Genomic DNA, 24,203 nt, shown 5'->3' on the forward strand with positions numbered 1-24,203 from the left:
AGACCAGAAGCAGCAACTAGGAAACGAATGTACGTCACCTTAAACTGATTTAAAATGTGAAATACTTCTCAGCCTTTAAATTCTTTAGAGCTTTCAGAAATGCTAGCAGCTGCCTTGGGGATCAAAACTTACTATTTTCTTTTACATATCTGGCATGCAGGAAATGCATACCCACAATGAAGAGGCCTTGCAACATGGTGAAACTACAAACTTGTATTTGTATAAATATGTAATACATACATTCCTGAGTTGTGAGCACAAGCGTGAATAGTGATAACGTTTCTGTGTGTTGTCCTCTGGAAAGAGTGTGTCAATAGTAAGCCCTTGATATTAATACCCCTCAGACTTAGATATTTCTTTGTACAGCTAGTAGATGATACTCTTTCTCCGCTAGTTACATATCTTTTTAACCTTTCTACACTTTGTTACGGAGCTTGAAATTCGTCTTAGTAAACAACTAAAAGACTTCCTTTTTATAAATCATCAGGTTTCAGGGAAAATTACAAAATATCTTTAGCAGCCTTAAAAATATAATGTCTTTGCTTGTTTTCATTATGTAACATGCAACACTGTGCAATCCTTTTTACTGATTTAGTCAAAGGCTTTGACACAGGCTTCGCAGGAAGAACATTGTTGAAAGGTTTCAAAATTATTCAGGTGCAGGTAGAAGGAGTCGCATATAGCTTCCCCAGAGTAACTAAAGGAGTGCCCCAGGGTTCCATTCTAGGACCACTGCTATTTGTTGCATTTATCTTGGTCATAATATGACAACAGCAAGCTTTCATTTTCAAGCAAACAGTATGGTGAGGATTTGATGATATTCTCCTACTCCTAACCAGGCACTCTGTTAGCTACGATCAACATTTAATACAGTGCACCTAGTGTGTGATTTAAAAATTGTTTTAAATGCACATAAATTAAACTGAAAAAGTTTCCCAAACAAAATAAAAACCACTGAACCTCTCACATATCAATACAGTTCAGGACTCTGAGATCGAGTTAATATCTATTTGTAAGCACTTGGAAATTATAATTGATGACTCTCCCTCTTTTATACCTCACATTCAGTTGCTGGTGAGCAAATTTAAAAACATGCCCTCTAAGGAGATCCCTTCTCAAGCACTTTAACCCCCTCTCACAACTTGCCTCAGGTGACCCCAACAGCTCATATAATGGTGGGGTGGGGCAGTGCTTTACAGAGGTTTCAAATCTTGGCCCTGGTGACAGCAATGACCCATGCTGTTTTTCAACTCATGGCTCATCTGATGACTCAAATGATTAATAGTAGGTCACGAACCCGAAAACCGTCCCCCACTAGAGGTTAAATACCTGGGATTTTCCATCAGTTGTTTTAGAATTGAAGAAGCCTGGATGAGAGGCAAAAACGATCCTGCAGTCCAGTTGCTGTCTTTTCAAGCACTATTGACTACCATGACATGAATGACTGAGAATCTGCACAAATGTAAGTGCCAGGCCAGGATCTTGTAAAAAGAGATTTTTAATATCAAGAGTCATATTTTAATAATAAATATATAAATGAAAATCTTTACACTGTATGTGTGTGCGCACTCACATACACACACACAGATTGCTTTGACTACACCCACATGTACCACCGCTGCCTGGAAGGCTAACAGGGGGGAACCATAATCACACACACAGGAGATAAAGGTGATATGTTGGAGCCATAATGAGGGAACACTGTTGTTGTGAGCCAGTCACTGCAGCTCTGATTACAGGCCGGTGTTCAGTTTCTATACGAGGAGTAAACACATGAGAATACTGCCACTGTGGGGATTTGACAGTAAGCACACACACACTCGCACACACACAGGTTGGTATAGTGTAGATGAAAACACAGCCAGAATGTGAGTGCCTTCATGTGTGAAGGTTTAGTAGGCTGAAGCCCAACACACACCACTTTCCCTGCTTACCGTCTGTCTCTTCAAAAGACAAAGCATGGCCTTTACTGCCCCCAGCTCATTAGCTGCACCAGAGATAGAGATAAACAGCACATGCAAAGACATTGATACGTGTGTTTTTTCACTGATGCTACGGACACCTTAGCAGTTTAGTGGCATTTGGCAGTGGTCAGAAAAGGATCATCTTCTTGCTGATATATACACACATAGCAAGGAACTTATTTCTCTATAACCTACGATTCGTTGCAAAACTATTAAAAAACTATATTGCTAACATTTCCCCTCTTGTAGCAGAATCCACTGTGGTACTGTAAGTGAACTAAAGTATGCCTTTTTTACTGCCTGTTGGTAGAATTGCAGAGCATTCAGCCTGCCACCAGGGATTAGCTCAATTCTCCACTCAATCTCACAAGTGCACACACTATATGAGGGGATCTACTTATGTGTGTGACTGGATGTGCATTTGTTTGTATTAAAGTGTGTGTTTGTGTACACACTCAAGGGTGATATTAGTTAATCATAGCCTTCACTCAGCATAAATAAAGACCAATTACTGTGGATCCCTATGGGCCCTTCGCTATTAGCACACTAAAAACCCTAAAGAGTGTTGCCCCATAGCTAATACAGCCTTGGTGTAGCAGTCAGTCTTCTGAATCATGATGATAAGCAGAGGGTAACAGAAGGACAATAATTACAGGATCACAACTATTGGGGCTGGATTAGACATGCATGCAGCAGGGAAGATCAGTAAGTACTCAAAAGAATAATGATAAACATCATGAAAAGTATACCTTTTTGATAAGTGCTAAGCTTTATTTATAACTGACTTTACATTAATAACCAAAAGAAGAAGAATTTGGGTTTCTGCCAGTGATAAAAAAAAATGAGATGGGATTTTGGTTGATAGTAAAAGAGGGCTACTTCTACATATTGAGTTGTCCATTCATTTATGTGTCACTGCATGTATTATACTGTTACATAATGAAATGGGCTTCATATCAATCCTTAGTTCAAAAGGGTATAAGACCTTAAACGGTGTTAAACCGTCTTATCTTAGACACAGAAAATACTGCCATGCATGAACAGGGATTGCTGCAGTTCTACCAAATAATTAAACTGAGGTTGTTTTATTTCAAGAAAATAAAAACTAAATTATTTGAGATGCCACAAGCCAGTGTCCAACCTTTGTAAAGATCAAAGTGCACAGAACTGCAAACTTGCAGTTAAGTTTATGTTATAATAATTAAGTGGTTTTATTTTCTCTGCAACGGCGCAACAGAAATATTTAAAACACATCTGTCCAAAGTAATGGACTAAGCTGGAAGGCATTGCATATGGCACACCCTGTAACATCAAAATCTGCTGTTAAGTGGAAACTATACCCTTTTGCCCATTCGGTCAAATTTTGTACTGTGACTTTTAGCAAGAGTTAAAAAAGTAAAAAGATGAACTAAACCACTGGGTCCAGAGTGCCACTGTGAATTTATCTTTCCTTTGACTTAATGTATACATGTGGACAAGTGAAACAGCAGTCACAGAGATATGTGATCCACAACACGTGCACAAATGCAAAAATACACACACAAATATAGTGGACCCTTGCTGGCAGCCACTCATCACCCGGAGTGGCCAACCCAATTTGGAGGACAGGCTCCTCTTTGTCTGCTGGGGAGGCAGCAGGGATTATGAGCCTTTATACACACTAATCTAGTTTAGCCACGCTGGGAGAGGGAATCTGTGTATCTCTCTCTCTCTCTGTGTGTGTGTGTGTGTGTGTGTGTGTGTGTGTGTGTGTGTGCGTTTGAGAGAGAGAGCGAGCGAGAGAGCAAGAACAAGGCTGTGCATGTGCCTAAAAGTGAGTCACAGAGTCTCTGTGTGTGTGTGCATGTTCCCATAGTGCCCCCATGTGGAGGATTGCAAAGAAATATATATTCTATAGTCTGGTTTCTTAACACACATACACAGAAACGCACACACACTCGTACACTCCAATGACACGGTGTTATATTTGGAAACACAATTTCATGCTATCAGTACTGGCTAGCTATTCCATTTAGATAGCAGCCATCTATATATATATATTTGTGTGTGTGTGTTATATATTTGTGTGTTTAAGTGTGTTTGTGATCAGGTTGTGTGTCTGTGCATATTGCATTTCTGTGAGTGCACAGCTCACCCGTGTGTCTTGCAGAGACGAGTCATTTTCCAAGTTTATTGAAATTAAAAAGTGGTTGCCATGGCAACATTTGGATTCTCTGTAATTATATTGATTAAAAATGTGAAAATTAATTAAAAAGTCAGGAAAATGATCTCACAGCAGATGATCAGCAAAACATCAAAATGATTCAGATCTGTCTCTCTTTCCCTTCCTCCTGCTCTCTCTGATACACTCAAGCCTTCCCTTCCTGTCTCCCTCTGTCGCACTTCAGAAGTCCTTTATCGCCACACAACACTGAATTATCTGCATTCATTCCTCACACAAGCTTGTCTCCTTTCCTTTCACACTTACTGTATATAAACACTTTATGGCATGATGAAATTTGTCTTCATGTCCAAAGGGATAAAAAAAACAAAGCAAAACACAACAGCACGGAAAATAACACAAACTGCACCGCCTCTCTCTCTCTCCCCCTTCATCCAATCACTCAGCTCATTCACAAGTTTTTAACAAGCATGACAAGACTCGTCTCATGCTGCCAAAGCAGGCGCATCCGCAACAAAAGTAACACTCAAAATGAGGAACCTAACAGTCTCAGTTTCTCTCTTTCAGCCTTCTCCATTACTCAGTTCTCTCACAACCCGTCTCTTGTTCTCAGTCTCTTTCCCTCTGACAGAATGAATAAACAGGCTAGCAAAGTGTAATCGCTTTCTTTTATTAGCAACAGCAAACACAGAAACAATGACTTTACCCTGCGCCCCTTCCCCTCTCTCTTCTCCGTCTGCTCCTCTCATCAGCTTTAATGAACCACAAATCTCATCAGCCATCTTTTCATCAGCTCTGCCATCACAACTTCCTGCACTTCGGCTCAAGTATTTAAACCTGACTACTTATAGCATGTCTGTTTCTGCTTCTGGCTGATGACCAGAAGGACTGAACATAATTCATATTTGGCTGCAAGGCAGAATGCATATCTTCTGCTAACAGTCAGAGTTAATATTAGGTAAAATTTGGTAATGACGGTTTGAGAGGCAGCGGCGTTAGTAGGACAGCTTCGCTTCACAGCTCTGGTTTACTTAGTGGTGATTCACTGCCAGTTAATCTTCAGCGTGTTCACCATGGTGATCTTAAGGAGGATGGTGTTATACATTTGCAGTCATCAGTTGACCGTGTTGTAGAGGTGGCAGTATAATGACTACTTTGTACAGCCTGACCTATTTCTCTCTGTCCCTTTTTTCTTTGTGAAAGGTGCACGTCTGTGTTTTTTTTCCCTCCCTTTAAACAACATAAAATGAACACTGATCTTGTGAGCTGTGATACTAAGCCTGTGTTGTTTTTGTGCATTTAAATATGTAAATGACTGTGAGACTGAGCCAAACCACTGATCATATTCAGAAAAATATAGACAAGAAGGGCCCACCTCTCTCCACTGGCTCATAATGAAACTTGCCTCAGCCCCATAATCAAAGGCAAATGGGAGTGGTGTGTATGTGATTATACCAAGAACATCTGGTGCTAGACACCATCAAAAATGCAGGTAATAGTCAGCAGGTTAGTGATGTGAGGGCATGTCCTGGCTAGTGGCCCTAGCAACTTTGTAACATAACACAGCATTTTTTAAAACTATGTTTAGAGTAATCCTTGATGGAGCAGACCATGTCTCTGGTTTACTTGAAATATTCTGTGACACAGATAAGAATTTAAAGAGAAAACTCTTAAACTCTACAGTGAGGGGATCCCGTGGTTTTGATATGCTGTGGGGTTATTTTGGTGGCATGGCAACAAAGATGGATGGGTCACTTGGTTACGGGGGACAAAACCCACATCCATAGGGCAGCTTTTTCCATCAGGCCATCAGACTGCTGAACACTTCATAGACACCTCACCTTCACTTACCAGAACTTCAACATTATGCACTCCATACTGTATATAAATACCACTGTTTTGCACATACCAACCTCTGTATATTTTATATATCTTATTTTATTGTTTACTTTATTTCATTACATGTATATACACACTATATACACACTCAAACACACACATGTAGAAAAACATATTTAGTATACACATTCAGTAATGTATATACCTTTACATATTGTACATATATTTATTACTTTTTAGATTAGCCATTTTTATATTTTGCTTGTTTTACGTTATTGTATTTTGCACAACTCTGTTGCTTGTGAAGCTCGCACACAAGAATTTCACTCGCATGTACTGTACCAGTGTACCTGCACATGTGATGTGACAATAAAAGTGATTTGATTTGATTTGAAATTAATGTTTACTGGTCTCCTTTGGGATTTGTACTTACTAGACTTTAACCCAATTTTGTTTTGACTAACATGTTAAACTCCCCCTAACTATGATAAATACGAAATATTGTTCCACAATGCCAAGGTGCATCGAAGCTTCAAGTCAGTTAACTTTGGGCAATGTTCCTGTAATTTGCAAGCCATTTAATATTTGATTATACTGCATGCGGTGTCATTTGTGCACTTCAAGAATGAATTTAAAACACATTTCACTCTTTCTTCAAGTTTTATTCAATTTGTAGCTTTATTCAAGTTCATTTCAATTAATTTCTAATTTCCTCATGTTTAGATAGTGCCTAGCTTTTTATTATTCTAGTATAATTTTGCTGATTTTATACAATGATTTCACATTGAAATTATTTTTTGCTTTCCATCACAATTGCAAGATTTATTTCATATGTCAGGGTTTTCTTGACGCTCTAATTTAATGGAAAGAGTATTAGCTCCATTTCAATCCAGATAGAGAACACCAATAAAGGCTTCTCAGCTATGTGTGGTCTAATTGTGCACCAGTGATTGTGTTTCTTCTGCCTTGCTTTTCACTTCCTCCGACTTGGAGTAGGACTCTTCACCCCTCTTCCCAGTGCTGCCTTAGGAGCGGCAGGGCTAGGAGTTGAAGGGGCAGCGCTCGGAGCAGGCTGGGTCTTAGGCTGAGGGATCTCGATTGGTAATTTAGGTGGGATGATTGTTTTAGGGGTCAGAGTTGGTTTTGCCTCAGGGATTTTCTCCCCATGGCGATACACACTGACCTGAAGATAAAAAAAATAGCGAGACAAGGACACAATGTTAATACCCATTCATGCATTTACTACTAGCGGTGAACACAAAAGGATTGTTTAAAGGGCTGCAGCACATTGCATCATCAATAGAAATTGTTTAGGTATTTGTAATTTTAGAGAAATTTGGATTTTGTATTATTTTGTATTAATTCTGTCAAAATCAGGGTGAGCAAAAGTAACAAGGTCAAATATCAGGCCCGTGTAAGGTTTTTGTGCTGCTGCGATCAAATATATCCCCATGTTGGGCACCAATGGAAAGAAAATATTTCTGAAGCAGAGACGGCTCAGAGTAAATCCAGTCATTTGTGTTACACAGCGGAAACACTCACCACTATATCCACAGACTCTCCTCCATATTTATTCTGGACAATCATGGTATATCTGCCAGAATCCTCCATGGAAACGCCTTTGATCGTCAGACTGGCAAACTTGCCCTGGTCCAGGGAGACCACATACTGGGAAATGAATTCAGAGGTTAAAAAAAGTGAGAAAGCCAGTGGAGGGAGTTTAGCATGATTTATTCTTTAAAATGCCTTACTCAAAGTGGCAGCATGAGCAAAAGCTGAGCACTGGTGCATGGGCTGAATGGACAAAGGGACTAATGATGTATTCCTGTCTTATCTGTTCTGCTGCACTCAACCACGCTCAACCAAAGTATGGTGAAATTGAAAAGCAATACAAATGTGCCCAATCTATATTTTTTATACCACCCAAAAAAAACCCTACTGTATATTGTCTCTGATACTGTAGTCTACACAGAGTACTTTATTCTGAATTGTACCATGTACCACGAGTGGTGCAGACAAGAGTCCAACATTTTAAATTGCCTCTTATACCTGCCCACTCACTTGTAAGGTCTGGACATTTATACATTTTTATGGAGTGGTACTTTCAGCAGGTTAATTACATTATTAAGAGAAACACTTGCCTTTTAATTACAAGAAATAAAACGGTCTATTAGATTAAAATCCTAAAAATGGTAGCCATTAGCATGCTATGTGTTCTTGGTTAAATGCATTAATTTACTAGACCAATGTAGGTTAAGCTGTGTATTATTCAGAAAAAAAATATTCTAATTACAGTCGTTTCTGTGATACAGATATTATAAAATTTGACAAAATGTCTAAAAAGTAGTAACTTCTGCTTATTACACTACTCGAATTGAATTCTCTGGATCTTCTTATGTTCATGTTTGTTTTTCAATTATCTTCATGCATCCTCAGACGCCTCTGTGGTAACTAAGTGCATGAGAGACACTCCAGAGGTTTGGAAAACTCATCAACAAGGGCCTCGCTTCTTGTTTTAGACAGATTATTAGCAGGTGAGGGAATGAATAAAGGAGAAAACTTGAACACAAATTCCTCCTGGACAGGGTTTCTCAAACTTAAATCTTCAAAGCTGGTAGAAGCTGCAGGATTCTGATGCTGTTGAAAGAGCTTTCGTCGACTAGCGACAGACTGTAGACTTACTGTACTCTGGTTGGCAAGTAGGTTAGTGAGTTATGAGAGGTAGAGTTGTTCCGTTACTGATCTAGGATTGTGCTGATAATACTGACCCCAAAATGGGTAGAAGCGTAGTGTAGTTCCCTGAATCTTGGTGCTCTCAGTGGTAAATACACTCACCTGCCACTCGATTAGGTATACGTTGCTAGTTTTGGATTGGATCCTTTTGTCTTCAGCCTTAACTCTTTGTGGTGTATCTTTAGCAAGATGCTTAAAACATTCATCAGGGATTTTGTTTCATATTGACAAGATGGCATCATGCTGCTGATCTCATGCTCCACCACATCCCAAACGTACTCCATTGTTGATCTTCTATTGTTGATCAGAATACTTGGTCGCACCAGAATACTTAGACTAGCCCGTCTGTCACAAATAACCCTGCTCATGTACATTCAAAGTCTCACCTTTCTTCCCCCTTTTGACCCCCCTACATGCCTAAATGTACAGTGTTGCTGCCATTGGCTGATTAAATATTTACTTTAATAATTTCTTGAATCGGTGTACCTAGTAAAGTGGCTGATGAATGTATAAGAAGTGCTTTGGCACAATAGGGACAACATCATATTCATGAAGTTCCTAACAAGGAACTAAAGTATATCAATGGTTTTGGGGTTTATTGCATTTTATTACTACTAATCATTTGTACTAATTTAAATATACATGAAGCATACTTTTTAGAAAGTACTTCATTACCACTTTCAGTATTACCAGAAATTGTTTTTTAATTACTGCTATTTCATTATTTTATATGAATACTGGTTTTAATATCATGGTAAGTATTATAGACATTGACTTTTGAACAGACATTATCTGATCAAATGGATCTGGAGAGTTCTCAAAATAACATGACATCATGAAGCATATTTTAGTAGACACATACTGAGTGTGAAATTTCCACAAGACAAGTTAATAGAAACATTATGTTGTAATTGTGTATGGTTAATGAGATAATTAATCGTGAGACAGGAGGGGAGGAGTTGAGTTTCTGAAGAGGTTAAACAGAGTCAGAGAATAAGGCAGTATTTATGGGGTAGGAATCAAATAAAAGTACAAAGCCCCATCTGAATATGAACTGGTTGTACATGTGACTTACATACACAATTTAATTAGCTGAAAACAACTCCAATAAGACATTTACCTGATCATCAGGCTCGACTTCTGATCCGTTCTTCAGCCATGACACCTGAGGTTTGGGGTCTCCACACACTGTACATGTTAAACTCAAAGTCTACAGAAAGCACAGAAAATACCTATTAGCAAAATGAGACAGAAAGCATGCAGTTTCACACACTTAGACGCCTACCTTCTTTTCCATAATGGTGACCACATCAGGCAGTCCTCCCACCACCTTACCACGGTGTAAAACAAACAGTTGTTAACATTCTAGGTTATTCCTATTGTTTATTATATTAAGCTATTATATAAAGGAGAACAGGAGGATAAACTTACTCTTCTCAGCGTATGCCTCAGCCCTGAAAAATCAAAGCAGTTTTGTATTATTATACAAATTTTATCACTAGCAAATCTTTATATAGTTCAAGCTTTACTTTAGCCAAATCATTTCTGGTTAGCTTTCATTACCTGGCTCTGACCACACATCATTTTTTCTTTGGTTTTTTTTTTCTTTTCTTTTCGGTTAACTAACAGTGGTCAGATGGTGTGCCACAAGGTGCGTTAGATTTACAGCCAAACCTCCTTTTAATATTGTTTACTTCAGGAGTTTCATGTATATTTCCTGGGGAAAAATGATATTGTTATGTGAGCGCTGTTGGAGCAGCATGGCAGGACCAGAGGTCAGCCACAAGACCAGATGGTTGGGGAAACTCTGCTCTCCTCTTGGCAAGTTGATGCTCAATCAAAAGGGTAACAGGGTGTCACTTGTTTCAATGTGTTTGTAAAGTCTTGTGCTTAAATGTCTCTCTTTGAATGTTAATTAGAAAAGGGATTTGGATGGTTTCCACACTGCATGCAGTGTTTAGTGTTTGCAGTCTCAATCCCTTTCCTAAAAGGATTTGCAAAATGTGTGTGTGGGTGTGGGGTTTGCTTTGGCCCAATTAGCAGACAGACCCCAAAGGATCTCTGCTACCTGACTGCTTCTATTTTTAACCAAGATTTTTATCTCAAATTATAATGCGCTGGACTCTTTCCAGACAGCCAGCGTTGGAGTTTTTGAATTTGCTCAACTTAAAGATGCAGGGTAATTTTTCGTAATCATTTCTGCAACTCGAGTTGCAGTGATTTAACAAGACTTTTCAAAACTGTAGCTGTAGGTGAAAAAAAAAAACATACTTGAATAATTGGAACCAGGGCATGCAGAAGTTTTACACCTCTTGGAGCTCTTTAGATTCTGCTCATGCAATAGTGCCAGGGAAGCGTCTGATTCAATTTGCAGCTTGCTACATGCATGCAGCAGTGTTTTAAAGCATACACACAGTTTCTTCAGTCACAGAAAAAGGAGAATAAATCATCAAATAATATAGTGACCTAATCTGAAAATCATAACTTTAGTCTGGGATTAAATCCTCAGTCAGACTTCCACAGTAGACCTTTAAAAAAAGTGCACAGGTCCTTACAGGGCAAAGCACAGGCAAATTAAACAACTAAAATATTCAAAACAAGCAGTTAGTTTTAGTGTAGCAGTTTGGAGTTAGGAGTGCACTGATATTTTAAAGTGACAAGTCTAATCAATGCATGGATCTACACTGATTAACACTGAGCATATAGTGGTTACAAAGGCTCATACAGTCTTCTGCAGTGTCTCAAATGATCTGAAGGCTTTGCACTGTTTGAAATGTGGAGATACAAATGTTAATGAAATTTCCAATAGATGTTTTAGTATTCAAATACAATCAGAACGAGAGAGTCGAATATACGTGTATTTATAGAAAACCTCATGCTTTACATTATTTGAAGCAGGAAAACAAGACTATTGTTTCCTTATATGAACACAGTGTAGCCTGGGAAATCATTACTTTGAACTATTAGATGTCAAACTCACAGTTATGAAGCAAATGTGAAGGAAGCAGTGATTCGTCATTAGGCGAGCCAGTCTGACACATAAAGGCACAAGTTTAAAAAAAGAAGAAAACAGCTTTGAGAATATAGTCTTACTTTAGTTTCTGGAACTCTGCAAAGGCTTTCTCATATACTGTTAAATACAAAAACAGAAAACTGTCAGTGTCACAACACATGCCAGTTTACTTTACTTTAAATTTAGACACACCTAGAACCAAAATAGTCTTTATAATATCAAAACAGAATCTTTCCCTTTTCCTGCTCATGAACATGGCAACTTTTTTTTTTTAAAGAAAATAATAGTTTTAAGATGAGAGTGATGCAGTAAACACAGGAGGAATGAACTCTTTCAGTCATAACACTCATAAATGTGTTTTTTTAACATTAAAAAAAGTGAATTTGAGAAGTTTTAGTGGAGATTTTTTCCATACAGTGCTGTGCAAAAGTTTTGAGCCGCAGTAATTATGCACGTAAAGGTACAATTAAAAAATGGTTCTTTGCTAATTTTTCTGTTATGTGTAGACACAACACTGCTTCAACCGTTGAGTTGGGGGTTTTTATGCTTGAATGTTACATAGGTCAGTGTTGGGTGGTTTAAACCAAAAAAAGCCATTCCTCTATAATTAGCCAGGTACCAGGACTGGACTCGAAATGAGTGAAAAGCAGCTAATGTCCAAAGACAAACTTTTCAAGGCTTTCTGTCTTTCAAACTTTCAAACTCAAGACTTTTGCATTGTTGTGTATGTAATCCGATCCACACTAAAATGTATGTAACTGACAAGCAGCCAAGCAGTCCAAACACTGAATTCTTTTTAAAAGTGAAAACTGGAGACTTTCATACTCAAAGACTAGCTGAAATATAACCAGAGAGACTACACGCTGAAAGAGAGCCATAAAAACAAGTGACTGTTTTTTTCTACCCTCTTTTTACAGAGTTCTCGATAAAAACAGGAATTGACTCAGGAGGGAAGGAAATAAGAGTGGAAAAGTACTGAAAGTACTGACCATCACCGCTGAGGTCCAGTGTGCGTTTATGTGAGTTTTCAGGGTCAGTGATCACAATGGAGTACTTGCCCTTGTCCTTCTCCACTGGTTCAACTACCTGTGAATCAATCAGCGAAAAACGATCAGCCACATGACGACAGAGGCATCAACTCAGTGTCTTGCTATTTATTTCTGCTTTGCGTGTTTTGAGCTATGATTTAAAAAGAGATTAATTTAACAGGTAGGCTAATTACAATTATAAAGCTTTCTGACAAAACGATCGGAAGACACGCTACTTAATCAACTTTAATGAATTTTAAACCATTTTTATTCATTAGCTTTCCCTTGTGATTATCCCTTTAATTTATCTCAAAGTTTCCTCGTCTCTGCAAAGACACTTTGAGGACTTTTACAAGCAACACAGACGAGCAGCAGCACCAATGTCTGAGGTGCTTTACTGTCATAAAGTTACTGATGTGTGAGATTCCTCCGAAGCATATACTGTTCAGCTTTGTATAGAAGATGATAATACCTCCATTGTTGCCATAGTCGGGGTTCCACCAATCACAATCTTGTCACTGTGGGAGAGTTTAGTCTCACCGAGGAGAAGAAAAGAGAGGTTAGTGTGTGTGTTTGTGTGGTGGGGGGTTATTTTTGAGCGAGTCAGGTAAATGAAAATCATGTTTACATGCCTCGCTAATGTCATGCCGACCTCTTGCTCTTACACGAACCCACAGAAAAGACAGTGAGATATTTTAAAATAAAATCTTCATAATTTTTATTCAGTTTTACTTCATTGTTCTGTCCACTTGTTTTTATTTTATGAACCCATTTTTTAACATTTTATAATTTCTGGAGTGAACTGGAGTGCTTTTAAGTGCAGAAAAGCCTTCCTTCTTTATAGAAAATAATAGCTGTGTGATTTCTGTCACAAAACAGGGCAATTTTACTGCAATAACAGGGATAATGAAACCACTTGCCAATAGCCCATCAGAAGTTTTATTATGCGGCTTATTGTTTTTCCCACTCGCGGCAGTTTAACTTGAGGGAAAACCAGAATAATGCGTTTGTGGTCAGCATGTTTATAGGTGGACTTAAAAGAATACTCTAGTAAAACAACTACCAGGACTACAAATACTGGAGTTATGCGTATTTTCTTCCTCCATTCCTTATCTTCATCTTCGTACTCCAACTATTTGGTATTATGTTTATATTTGTGAGGCGGTGTTAATTCTGTGTTTAATCTAATTCCTTACCCATTATACCAGGTGATGTTCATCTCTAAGGTGTAATACTTCATGTGACACTGCAGCTGAATGCCTGTTGCTGTGCAGTTTATCACAAGCTCTGCTGCACTGGCTCCTGGAGGAGGTAATGGAGGCGATGGAGGTTGTGAGGACCACGTTTGAAATCAAAGTAAAATACATGTTTTCCTCCAGCTGCTGGACTCTGTGACCTCGCTATGCTGTGAAAGCTACTGCATGCAGAGATGAATTAATTGAATAAAAATAAACTTCCATTTTCAGCCATTTGTAGGATCTAGTTTGAAATTCCCTTTTGTCCAGCTTGGAGAGGAAAATTCTGCTAATGAAGCAAAGAGCAGATTGTTTATATCCTGGCACTCAGTAAAGCACTTCAACCATGACAGGTTTTATTAACTTTTTTTTTAAGCCGTTATACCTAAAAGGGCATTTTATACTACACAATGTCTGTGTCAGATTTTCCTCACTGCACATTACAAGTGGGCAAGTGTGTCATCCACCTGGTCACATCACCATGGTTTCCCATTATCACAGTAATGAACCACTGCTGTAACAGTTGCTGCAGAGCTGTCAAGTGACTGTCTCTTAAAATAGGAGTAAGATGCTCCTCCACACTGTCACTGTGACAGCGCAGTGGAATTTTAAAGTGATTTCACCACATGATGGCACGATGGCCAAATGCTTCCAGCATGACAACTTCTGCCACACGCTGATAAGTGTGTGTGTGTATGTAGCAGAGGGTTTTTAAAACAAGACCCATATCAGTCTGATGATGGATCTACCAAATCTCTCATCACTGGGGTTTGATGGTGCCATGTTAAATTTAGATAATTTGAACTGGATCCCTACAGTGGGTAGAGGGTGGTGCTGGTGGTGTGTCGTACCGTTTTTAACATGGATGTCTCTTTATGAGATTATTGGTGTGTGCGTCTGTGTGCAGAATGCAGCAACTTACCAGCCAGTTGGCTGAGCTTGTTTATGGCATCGTCAAAGACTAGAAGAAAGGCAGAGGAACATGGGGTCAGAGACGGAGCCAAGAGGATGGAAAGGTATGATGCTGCTCTCTGGTGGCTGCATTCAGAGCTCAGTAAGGAAAGGTTTAATGAAAACATGGGAATATGTTACTTTATGGTTTCCCAACACAGTAATGAAAAAAAGAAATAGTTTATAACATTATAAATGTTTTCCCCATGTCAAGCATTTTATTTATTCTTTTTATAAGAATAATACACTGTAGGTAAACAATTATACTTGCTCAGTAAGACATCAAGCTAACTATCCAGACAGTGAACTTGTCATTTTTATTAAGTGGTAAGATGAACTGCAAAAATAGAGAACATGTTTACCTTTTCCAGAAATGTTTATTTGGCTCATATCTTTTCCTCTGTCATCGCTGATGGTGGCTTTGTAAATTCCTGCTGTCTTCATTGAAAACTGGAGAAGAAACAGTGTGACATAGGGAATACAGATTTGTCCATTTTGAACACAGCACGAGGACAGCGTTGGAACCCCCCCCCCCCCCAAAAGAAAAATAGTCTTTAGTGCCACAGTGTGCTCTTACCTCTTTAATTGGCAGTTTACAGACTCCTGATCCCAGGTCAGGTTTTACATCCGGGATGATCTCCGTGTCTTCTCTAAACCAGTGAAACACTGATTCCTTCTTCAAGTTAGCAACCTGTTAAAATCAATAAAAACTGCATATTATCATTTTCGAAAAACAGGAAGTGAAGTTTTATTGTCTCACACACACACTTTATATTTTATACAATTCATCGAACAATGCAAATCCAGATGACCAGGGATGTGCTGTATATAAAGTCTTGTTTATGTGGTAGTTTAGGAAGATCAAGAGATGTCGACGAGGCTTTTGAAAGACAAAGGAAGCAAATGCCTGCAGCAAACGGATTAAAGTGAAAAACAAATCTCTTAAATGTTAATGCATTGGTGCTTTTGTTTTCTGAATATAAAAATAATACTAATCGGAGAAAATGGTAAAACACAGTTTAATGCTTGGCTGTTTAGTTAATGAACTAAATGGTAAGAGTGCATTAGCATTTGAAGAAGGGGTTATTTAAAATGCCTGTTTGCTGCAGGACAAGTACACTTATTTTTGCCTACAAAAGTCAACAAGTCAACCAGAGGTTCCCAAATGTTAGCACATAACTGTACCTCATCAACTTTTTGCAGTAATTCTCATCCACTTGATGGATTTAAACATAAATCCTGTCTTTCAACCAAAAAAACTTGAGGCTAAATGATCCCAAATTGGAAGTAGAGCATTTTTCTGAAAACTGGTTGATGTTTAAGCTTGCTGTGTTTTGGTACTCAACAGTTAAATAATGAATGCATATATTTACTATATCTCTGCATAAATCAAAGATATGCTGATGTCAACTTAACTGTCCCGGAGCATATAAACGGCGACTTTAATTTTAAAATGTTCTTGATAATATACTTCATTCTAACAAGGGCAGGAAAAACCCTGACAATTCGAGTTATTATCTGTCTGGACCTTATCATTACGCAGCACTGTGGCATCCACACTTAGTCTCCATAGAATATCTGCTCAGTAAGTGAGCCTCCCATTTGTCAGACTGTAAATATTCAATAAATATCGAGTACCACTGTGTTTACCTTGCAGACCAAAGTGACAGAGCAGTCATCCCCAATCTGAAGTGATAGAAACTCACTAAAGTGGGGGCCTGTAGTGAAAAGAAACATGAGAGGAAGCCTTGAAAATGGACATAAGCTTTTATAAAACACTTGAGGAACCTTGTTATAAGCTGTATTAACTGATGTGTGGTTTTAACTTTGCAGCTCGAGAGTTTATGCAAAGATAGTCTACTTCTCTCCTCTATGCTCACTCATTAGTTATCTCCCGGGCAACATAGTGTTGTGCTGGTCTCAGGCTAAATTAAGAACAAAGCTCTTACAAGCTTAAAAGTGGATGATGTTTTGTATTTCTTACCCTCTTTGACTCTGATGTACTCTCTCTCCTCTGGAAATCAGCCTCAGCCAGTGCTGCCCTGAAAGCTACGTGCACATACAGACACACATAAACGGAGAATAATTAAAAGATCAAAGTGTTGCTATAGATTTTTTTTTTAGTGGTCCCCCATATGAGAGCAGAATCATAATTTATGAAATCAAGCATCTTTAGTTGAATCTTAGGGAGTCCTATAGACATGAAGTTCAAACCCTTCTCTACACTGATGGGCTCAATACATTTCCATAATGGGATCTCTAATGCAGCAGATGCTAAGTCTACTGTCATACCAAAAAGCCCATTCTATACACTCTCTGCTACATGTCTGTGTTTCTCCTGGCTTAGGCTTGACAGCATACCCCCTAATTAGTACGCTGAAAAATAAGAGGTTGTAATAAGTTCTTTCTGCACACATCCACTTAATATACATTTGTGGTTTGATACAACTGCAATCCAACCAAGAGAAAAAAAATTACAGTCCAGAGGTTATTGTTCTTTTTTTGTTGAATGTAGTCGGATACTGCAGGTTTTGTGGGGTCTGACTGGGTTGGAATCACATTTGAAAGGCTGATCGTAGGACAGGAGTAAACCTTGGCCCCTCTTACCATTTCCAATCAGAACCAGTGAGCTCTGTGCCTTTCCTCCTCCATCTGTGATCTGGCAGGTATATGTCCCCTCATTCTCCTCAGTGAAATGATCCATGATGAACTCAATGATCCCTGTAGCGACGTCATGACCCATCTTGTTGGGCTGCAGAAAAATAGAGTTGTAATTTTAAAAAGCCTACTTGACGACAGACTTTGTGAATATCATAACTTTTGTGTAGTTAAAAACAGCTGACTGAACTATTGTCTTGATAGAAAAGTAGGTTGTTCACCTTGAAGCTAGAATATAAATCATTCATCTCTTCTGTTTTTATTTGCAAGGTTCAATTAAATGGTTTAGTCCATACTTTGGGATCTTTCAGTTTGAGCCTCGCAAAAATTGCAGCTGAAAGAAGACTACCTGGCTAACTGATATATCATTTTCCGGACAGGAGAAGGGGAAGAGCTTAGGCAGGTGATGCAAAAGCAGGTAAGACTTTTTTTTGGGATCAAATAAAAAGAGAAATCTGCCCCTAAAAAAATAAAGAAATCAGAAATCTTCAAAGGCAGAAGAAGAAAGAAAAATAAAAGCATAAAAGAGGGAGAACGAGAAATGAAGTGAGCAGGTAAGACAGATTAAGACTCAGAGGAGAAAGTTTTAAAGAAGAGATTAAAAAGGACAAAGAGAGAGAAACTCAGAGAGATAGAAAGAGTCAGCCAAAGGTACCTACCTGGGTGTCTGATATCATAACTGAGCACCAGCATCTTTACCAACTCTATAAGGCACAGACACATTATTTTATAGACACAGACGTGCAGTTATCATACATGTGACATTTTATGCATTGGTCTAATTTTACCATTAGCTTCGATGAGGTACCAGATAAGTCAGGGAGAGGAAAATCAAGAAGCAAAAACATTAAAACTGAAGATTAAAGCTGAAAGAACGACATTACATTGTGACTCATAACTGGCCCTGAATGCTTACCCTGAAACACAGACTGTATTCTGAGTTGTTGTATTATTGGAGCCTCACCAAGTACCTGTGATATAACTGAAATAAATGAAACCTTGCGTGCTAGAAGTTCAGAAATTATTGCGAGTTACAGTGGAATAACTGTAGGCCGAATGGGAAGCAATCAGTGGAAGCCACTATTATAGCCTCGTAGCAAACTGGTGCAATAGAAGGAAAAGCGTTGTGAAGCTTTCTGACAGAAATCCTTTTGCCACGAAGATCTGGTGGTAAAACATGTTCAGTGCCCCAAGCTTGGAGAAATAATGCGCTCTGCTAGTATCATCAGATGTGTAATGAAATTGTTTGTTGCCTGGGTGCCAGGGTGATTGTTTTTAAGTATGCTCTCACTACTTTCATCTTTTATTGCATTCTACACACTGCCTTAGTTCTCCGATACAATTTTCTTTTGATTTTGGCTCAAGTCTGCGCTTTTGATGTAGTTATTAGGGTGTTGCTCTACAGCTGTTCAAATTTTCACGATCAAGGCATGAGTGGTATTTGCATGCAATAGTTTAACAGAGGTAGGAAACGGATATGGAATGCAAACTAATGCGATGAGATGATTAAGATAATAATGGCAACATCGCAAATTACCATATGTCAACAAGGGCAAATGAGCCATGAGTATAGAATACAAATAAACATAAACATGAGAGATTTCATTAAGTCTAAGTTGCAGATTCTCTTACAGATTTTCAAATTTTGCATGACAGTTGACTGGGTGCCTAAGCATCAGAGCCATCCTTACATAGCAATGAATAGAACCTACCTTCATTAGAGATTGTGTAGCTGGATGACACTCCCTCTGTGTTTGTGACAGAAACAGAATACGTCCCAAAGTCTTCCTTATCTGGGTTCTTGAAGATCAGCTTAGAGCTGCAGTGGAGGGCGGAAGAGAAACACAGACACACACAGTCAGAGAGATTGTTCAAGCTGAAATTGAATGCAACTGTTTGATGTCATATGCATGTCATATATGTGTGTGTGTGTGTGACTGTGGTCTTACTGGGTGCCCTCAGATTTAATCACTACCCCTTTAGAGAAATCTGTGATTTCTTTATAATCTTTCTTCCAGATGAACTTGGAGCCTTCGTTTATCTGGCAGGACTCGAATGACAGAACAATGTCACCTGACTTCTCATCCACCACACAGGACACCTCCTGGGAACCTTCAATACACAGACAAACATAGTTTTTAGACTAGCCATTTTTGTCTCCAGTTAATGCCCAGAAAGCCTAGACTGCTATTAATGTGATCTTTGATATTTGATGGATTGATAGCACGTGTCCACTCGCTCTTAAACTCTTGCCTTCACCACTGTCAACAATAGTGCAACACTCACTCAAAGCAAAACCATAGCACTTTGTATGCTTTACAAAGATACAAAGAGAAACTTGGAGACACATATTTATGAATTTTAACACCCTACATTTTAGGAAGGTATTCAGTTTCTGTCTGCTGTTAAATGTTACCTGCCACGGCCTTGGCAGTCACAGGGTCAGAGGCCATTGAGGCCATAACCACTCCTGCAGCATTGACTGCACGCACTCTGAACACATAGGTAGTGCCCACCTCCAGACCTGTTACCTAGGACACAAACAGACAATCTGTTGTTGCTAGGGGGAGTGGAGGTGTGAACGTCTGTAAATTGGTGTGGTAACTTTCAACCTGTGCAAAATTGACAGGTAAATAAATTATGACATAATAACAGCATATTCTATTCTGAATCTAACAATACTATTTATTTTGTTGATCACTTGGTGCTGTGAATAAATGTAAAATATATCATCCTTTAGCCCAGCAGCAGCTGGATCTATTATTATAATTCCCCTTCTTCTTTTAGGCAACATACCCTAAATATTAATAATGCATGAGTAATCCGTATTGTTTCAAAGCATATTTTTATTAGATCACTAAATGGTCTTTGTGTTATTATAATTACTCTTGTCTTATTTTACTTTACTGACTTTCCATTATCACACATAAGGTGATTCACCTTTAAAAGATTTCTTAAAAAAACAAACAAACAAAAAAAATCCATCGGCCCGATGGCCAGTCCAGCTATGCTCAAGCCCCCCCCCCCTGCACGTGCGTGATGGAATTTCAAAGTGTTCAACGGCCATTCCACGATCTCTCGGGGGTGAGGTGAGCAAAAAAAAACCTACTCAGCCCTGCACTGTTTTGTTTTTTTATGTTAAAATGCGTGTTTGACATTTAAATTCATATGCCCAGTGCTTTTAAAGTTAACGGAGTTCAAAAAAAGAGGGGGAAAAAGAATAACCTTTAATTTGCTAGAGCTAGTGCTGCAATCTGAATCCTAACGGGCAAAATTGCCCGTTTGCCACTCAATTTTAGCCGTTGGGCCGCATCCCTCTGAGGATCCGGTAGGCCAGGGGTCACTAACAGGCGGACCGGGGTCCGAGTCCGGACCCAGACGCCATCCTATGTGGACCTAGACTTATAGTTAACAAAATATTAAATTATATTTAATTTTGACGGGGCGATACAATTTTAAGCGGTAACGTTACATTGTATTAGACCAGGGCCGTGCAGAGACGTTTAAATGGGCGCTGTAACAACTTCTACTGTTATAACTTGCACATTACTTTTCTCAGCTTATATATACACTAACTTATTGAAAGTTACATGTCTACTTTTTTAATGCACAGGTACAATAAACAATCTGCACTTTTCTAATTATTCTAAATATTCTTAACTATTTAAACATCTTTCAGTATCCTGCTCTGTTTGCACACTATGTGTACGCTAATTTAAACAACTGTACTGTACTCTGCTCTGGTAACTATTGACTATGTGCACGAGAAAATGCTAACTTCCTGGTTTGAGGCCGGATGTGGGGTTGCACATTTCCGGTAGCTTTACTTTGCGGTAAATCGCTACTGCTAAGATATACTCCAAAATCATGTCCAAAACTTGAAAACGGAAAGATTGCGTTAAGTTCCAAAGAGCAGAAGGTGGGAACACTCACCACTGTTGTGTCACAAAAAATCTAATGATAGATTTTGATGTTTAACCACTTAAGCCCCACGTCTCCGGTACCGGGGGCAAAAAGGAGGAGATCACGTTTAATCGGTTATAACGCGGGTTGAGAAATATAAGTCCAGACATGTGTGGTATCCACAGAAACCTCATAATCTCAGCTAAAATGTCATATAAACCATTTCTACAACCACCAAACACACCGAAAATAAGCCGCGATTAAACGAGCAGTTACGTAAATGCGCAGAAGTCCGCTAAACACACAAAACCGAACCAGAAATTCTTCAGACTTCATAAAAGTAACCGGTTAAAGATAGGCTGGTTAGCTCCCAGAGCCATCACTGACTCCACACACCAAGTTTCACCACGATCAGACCAAAATTCACTGAATTAGCCGCAAAAGAAGACCACAAAAACACACAGCGGCGCAAATGCGCTAAGACAGAAATTGGCTTACCGTCCCGATTATTTTCGCCGGTAGCCGGTAACCACGTGATTGACGTTTAAAGAGTTTAGATCGATCGGTTGTTTGCATCACTCAACACAAGCAGAACTGCATCACTGCAGCATAAGACACATCGTCCACATTCAGAAGCACATCTCTGTATAGTGACTGGTCTTATTCTTTAAACAGGCAAATGTTCAGCATTCAAACTACAGGTGAACAACAGTCAGATGTTTCCCGTTATGTCGATATCAGCGAGTCAAGTACACACCTACACAGCATGTTAACAAACCGTGAAAAAAAGCCACACAAAAAATGAACGATTGCTGGTGAGGGTTTCTATACATTAGTATGTATGAAGGGTATGTTGTGACTTACCTTCTAAATTAAAAAGTGCAGTACTGGATGTCCACGATGTCCACGCATCAAAAAAATAAAATTGGCTACTTGATTTCACCTATCGCTGGTTATTTTTAGAACATAACACCCGCAATAAACGAGGGACAGCTGAGAAATATAACATTTGAATCCCTTTTCTCTTTTGCTCCGAGGCGTGGGGGCAAAATATCGACAAGTCCATGAACATCATTTACAGTTATATTGGGTAAATGACCAAGACATCTATAGAAATGTAAATCGACGCTTAATTCATTCATTTGGTTAACTTCTTTTGGACATTAAACAGGGCGCGAATAGGACACCGGAAACAAAGCTCCACACAGGATTTTCCGCACCGGAACTAGCATATGCTATCGTGCACATAGTCAATTGTCCATGATGTAAATATGTAAAAATTGTGCTTCTGTTCTGTGTCCTGCTCTGTTTGTATATGTGTGTTTTTGCTGCTGATACAACCAAATTTCCCCTTGTGGGACAAGTGTCATCCTTTAAAAAACTTACTTACGAAAACGGTCCCGCCCCAAAACGTGCAATAAAAATATTATATATTCATATTTTTTTCCACTTTAAATTGGTCAGTCTTTTAAAACTACTTCTGCCTGAAATATTCATATAAAGTTTTAATTATATTTTCGTTGTTTTAACCCTTTAAATCCCAGTTTAATTACATGAGGGCCCTGTTTTTTTAGCCCCCAAAAACAAAAAGACTAAATATTTTCCATAAAATACATTTGAAGTAATATTTGATTATTATTATAATTAGGCCTTTAGATGGGTCAAAGATTGGCACTAACATTCATTTTGATCGAGCATTATTTTTTGCAGCACCATAGTAAATTATAATAAAACGGTATGTTATGTTTTTAGTTTTCACATACTAAGTGCTTATTACCTCGTTGTTTTCTAAAATAAAATTACAAGAATATGTTAATAACAATACAAGATCACTTTGAACCAGAAAAATATTTATTTCAGAAGGATGAATATGAACAGTTATGTTATCGGGAATCGACAAAACTTATGATTTCCGCTGCCAGCGCGCCGCCTCCAGGGGTCTGCCTCCAGCTGGCTACCGGCTGCCTCTACCTGGCTGCCGCGGTGTGTCGTTCCGCGGTGAGTTTCCCTGGCCAAGTTTGGTTTTCCCTGTGTAGGGAGCACAGGCTGAGATCACTAAATCACGCAGAAACAGTATTCCACAATTTTTATTTATTTATACAAACACTTCTAATTATGACGTTTTACGCCTGAAACTTTGGAGAGTTTAGTTCTTTATACAGAAAAGTTACAGCAGGATATAAATAATTATCAGGCAAAAATGTCCTTCGTTTATTACAATAATCCCATCCGAACGTGAGAACACTAAAATATAAAATGTTTTGTAACCCCGAAAACTGAATCGTAATGCAACAACACTACTAATGTTTTGTAACCAAAACATCCCACACCTCGCTGCGTCATCGACGCATGTGCCATCATCTGTCGGGGTAGCGACCTACACGCAATGTCCGATCCCACACAATAAATCTATCGTTTTCTTTTGTAACCGTCAAACTGACTGGTAATAATAATACACATTTGTCATGAAACCAAAACATGGGCGTCACGATCGTGACGCAGGTGACGTGTTCTGTCGGTAGCTACCTACACGACAGTTCGACATGCCCGATCCCACGCAATAAATCGTAGTAATAATAGTTTTCTTTTGTAACCTCAAACTGACTGGATACTAATTTTCAAATAACGAAAACATTGCAGAGGGGGGGGTTTGTCACCGGCGAATAGCGCTGCGCCATCGCGATGGAGGAGAGCATCGCCGAAGTCGATGGCGGATCA

General features: G+C 38.8%; 1 protein-coding gene across 1 annotated transcript; it reads right to left on the bottom strand.

Moving 5' to 3' along the window:
- Positions 1-6,084: 6,084 nt before the first annotated feature.
- On the bottom strand, positions 6,085-23,828 carry LOC134641403 (M-protein, striated muscle-like). The gene is made up of 22 exons (XM_063494192.1): positions 23,816-23,828; positions 23,457-23,513; positions 23,263-23,273; positions 19,999-20,113; positions 19,532-19,694; positions 19,295-19,401; positions 18,282-18,286; positions 17,532-17,676; positions 16,909-16,947; positions 16,575-16,642; positions 15,502-15,615; positions 15,287-15,374; positions 14,896-14,934; positions 13,935-14,040; positions 13,866-13,870; positions 13,211-13,398; positions 12,700-12,796; positions 10,129-10,151; positions 9,983-10,027; positions 9,818-9,907; positions 7,507-7,632; positions 6,085-7,147 (listed from the first exon to the last, which is right to left on the bottom strand). Exons 1-22 carry the CDS (start codon positions 23,826-23,828, stop codon positions 6,938-6,940), a joined length of 1,854 nt encoding a protein of 617 aa, XP_063350262.1. The 3' UTR covers positions 6,085-6,937.
- Positions 23,829-24,203: the final 375 nt, after the last annotated feature.

The sequence above is a fragment of the Pelmatolapia mariae genome, linkage group LG1, assembly GCF_036321145.2.
Source record: "Pelmatolapia mariae isolate MD_Pm_ZW linkage group LG1, Pm_UMD_F_2, whole genome shotgun sequence".
NCBI classification, from domain to species: Eukaryota; Metazoa; Chordata; class Actinopteri; order Cichliformes; family Cichlidae; genus Pelmatolapia; species Pelmatolapia mariae.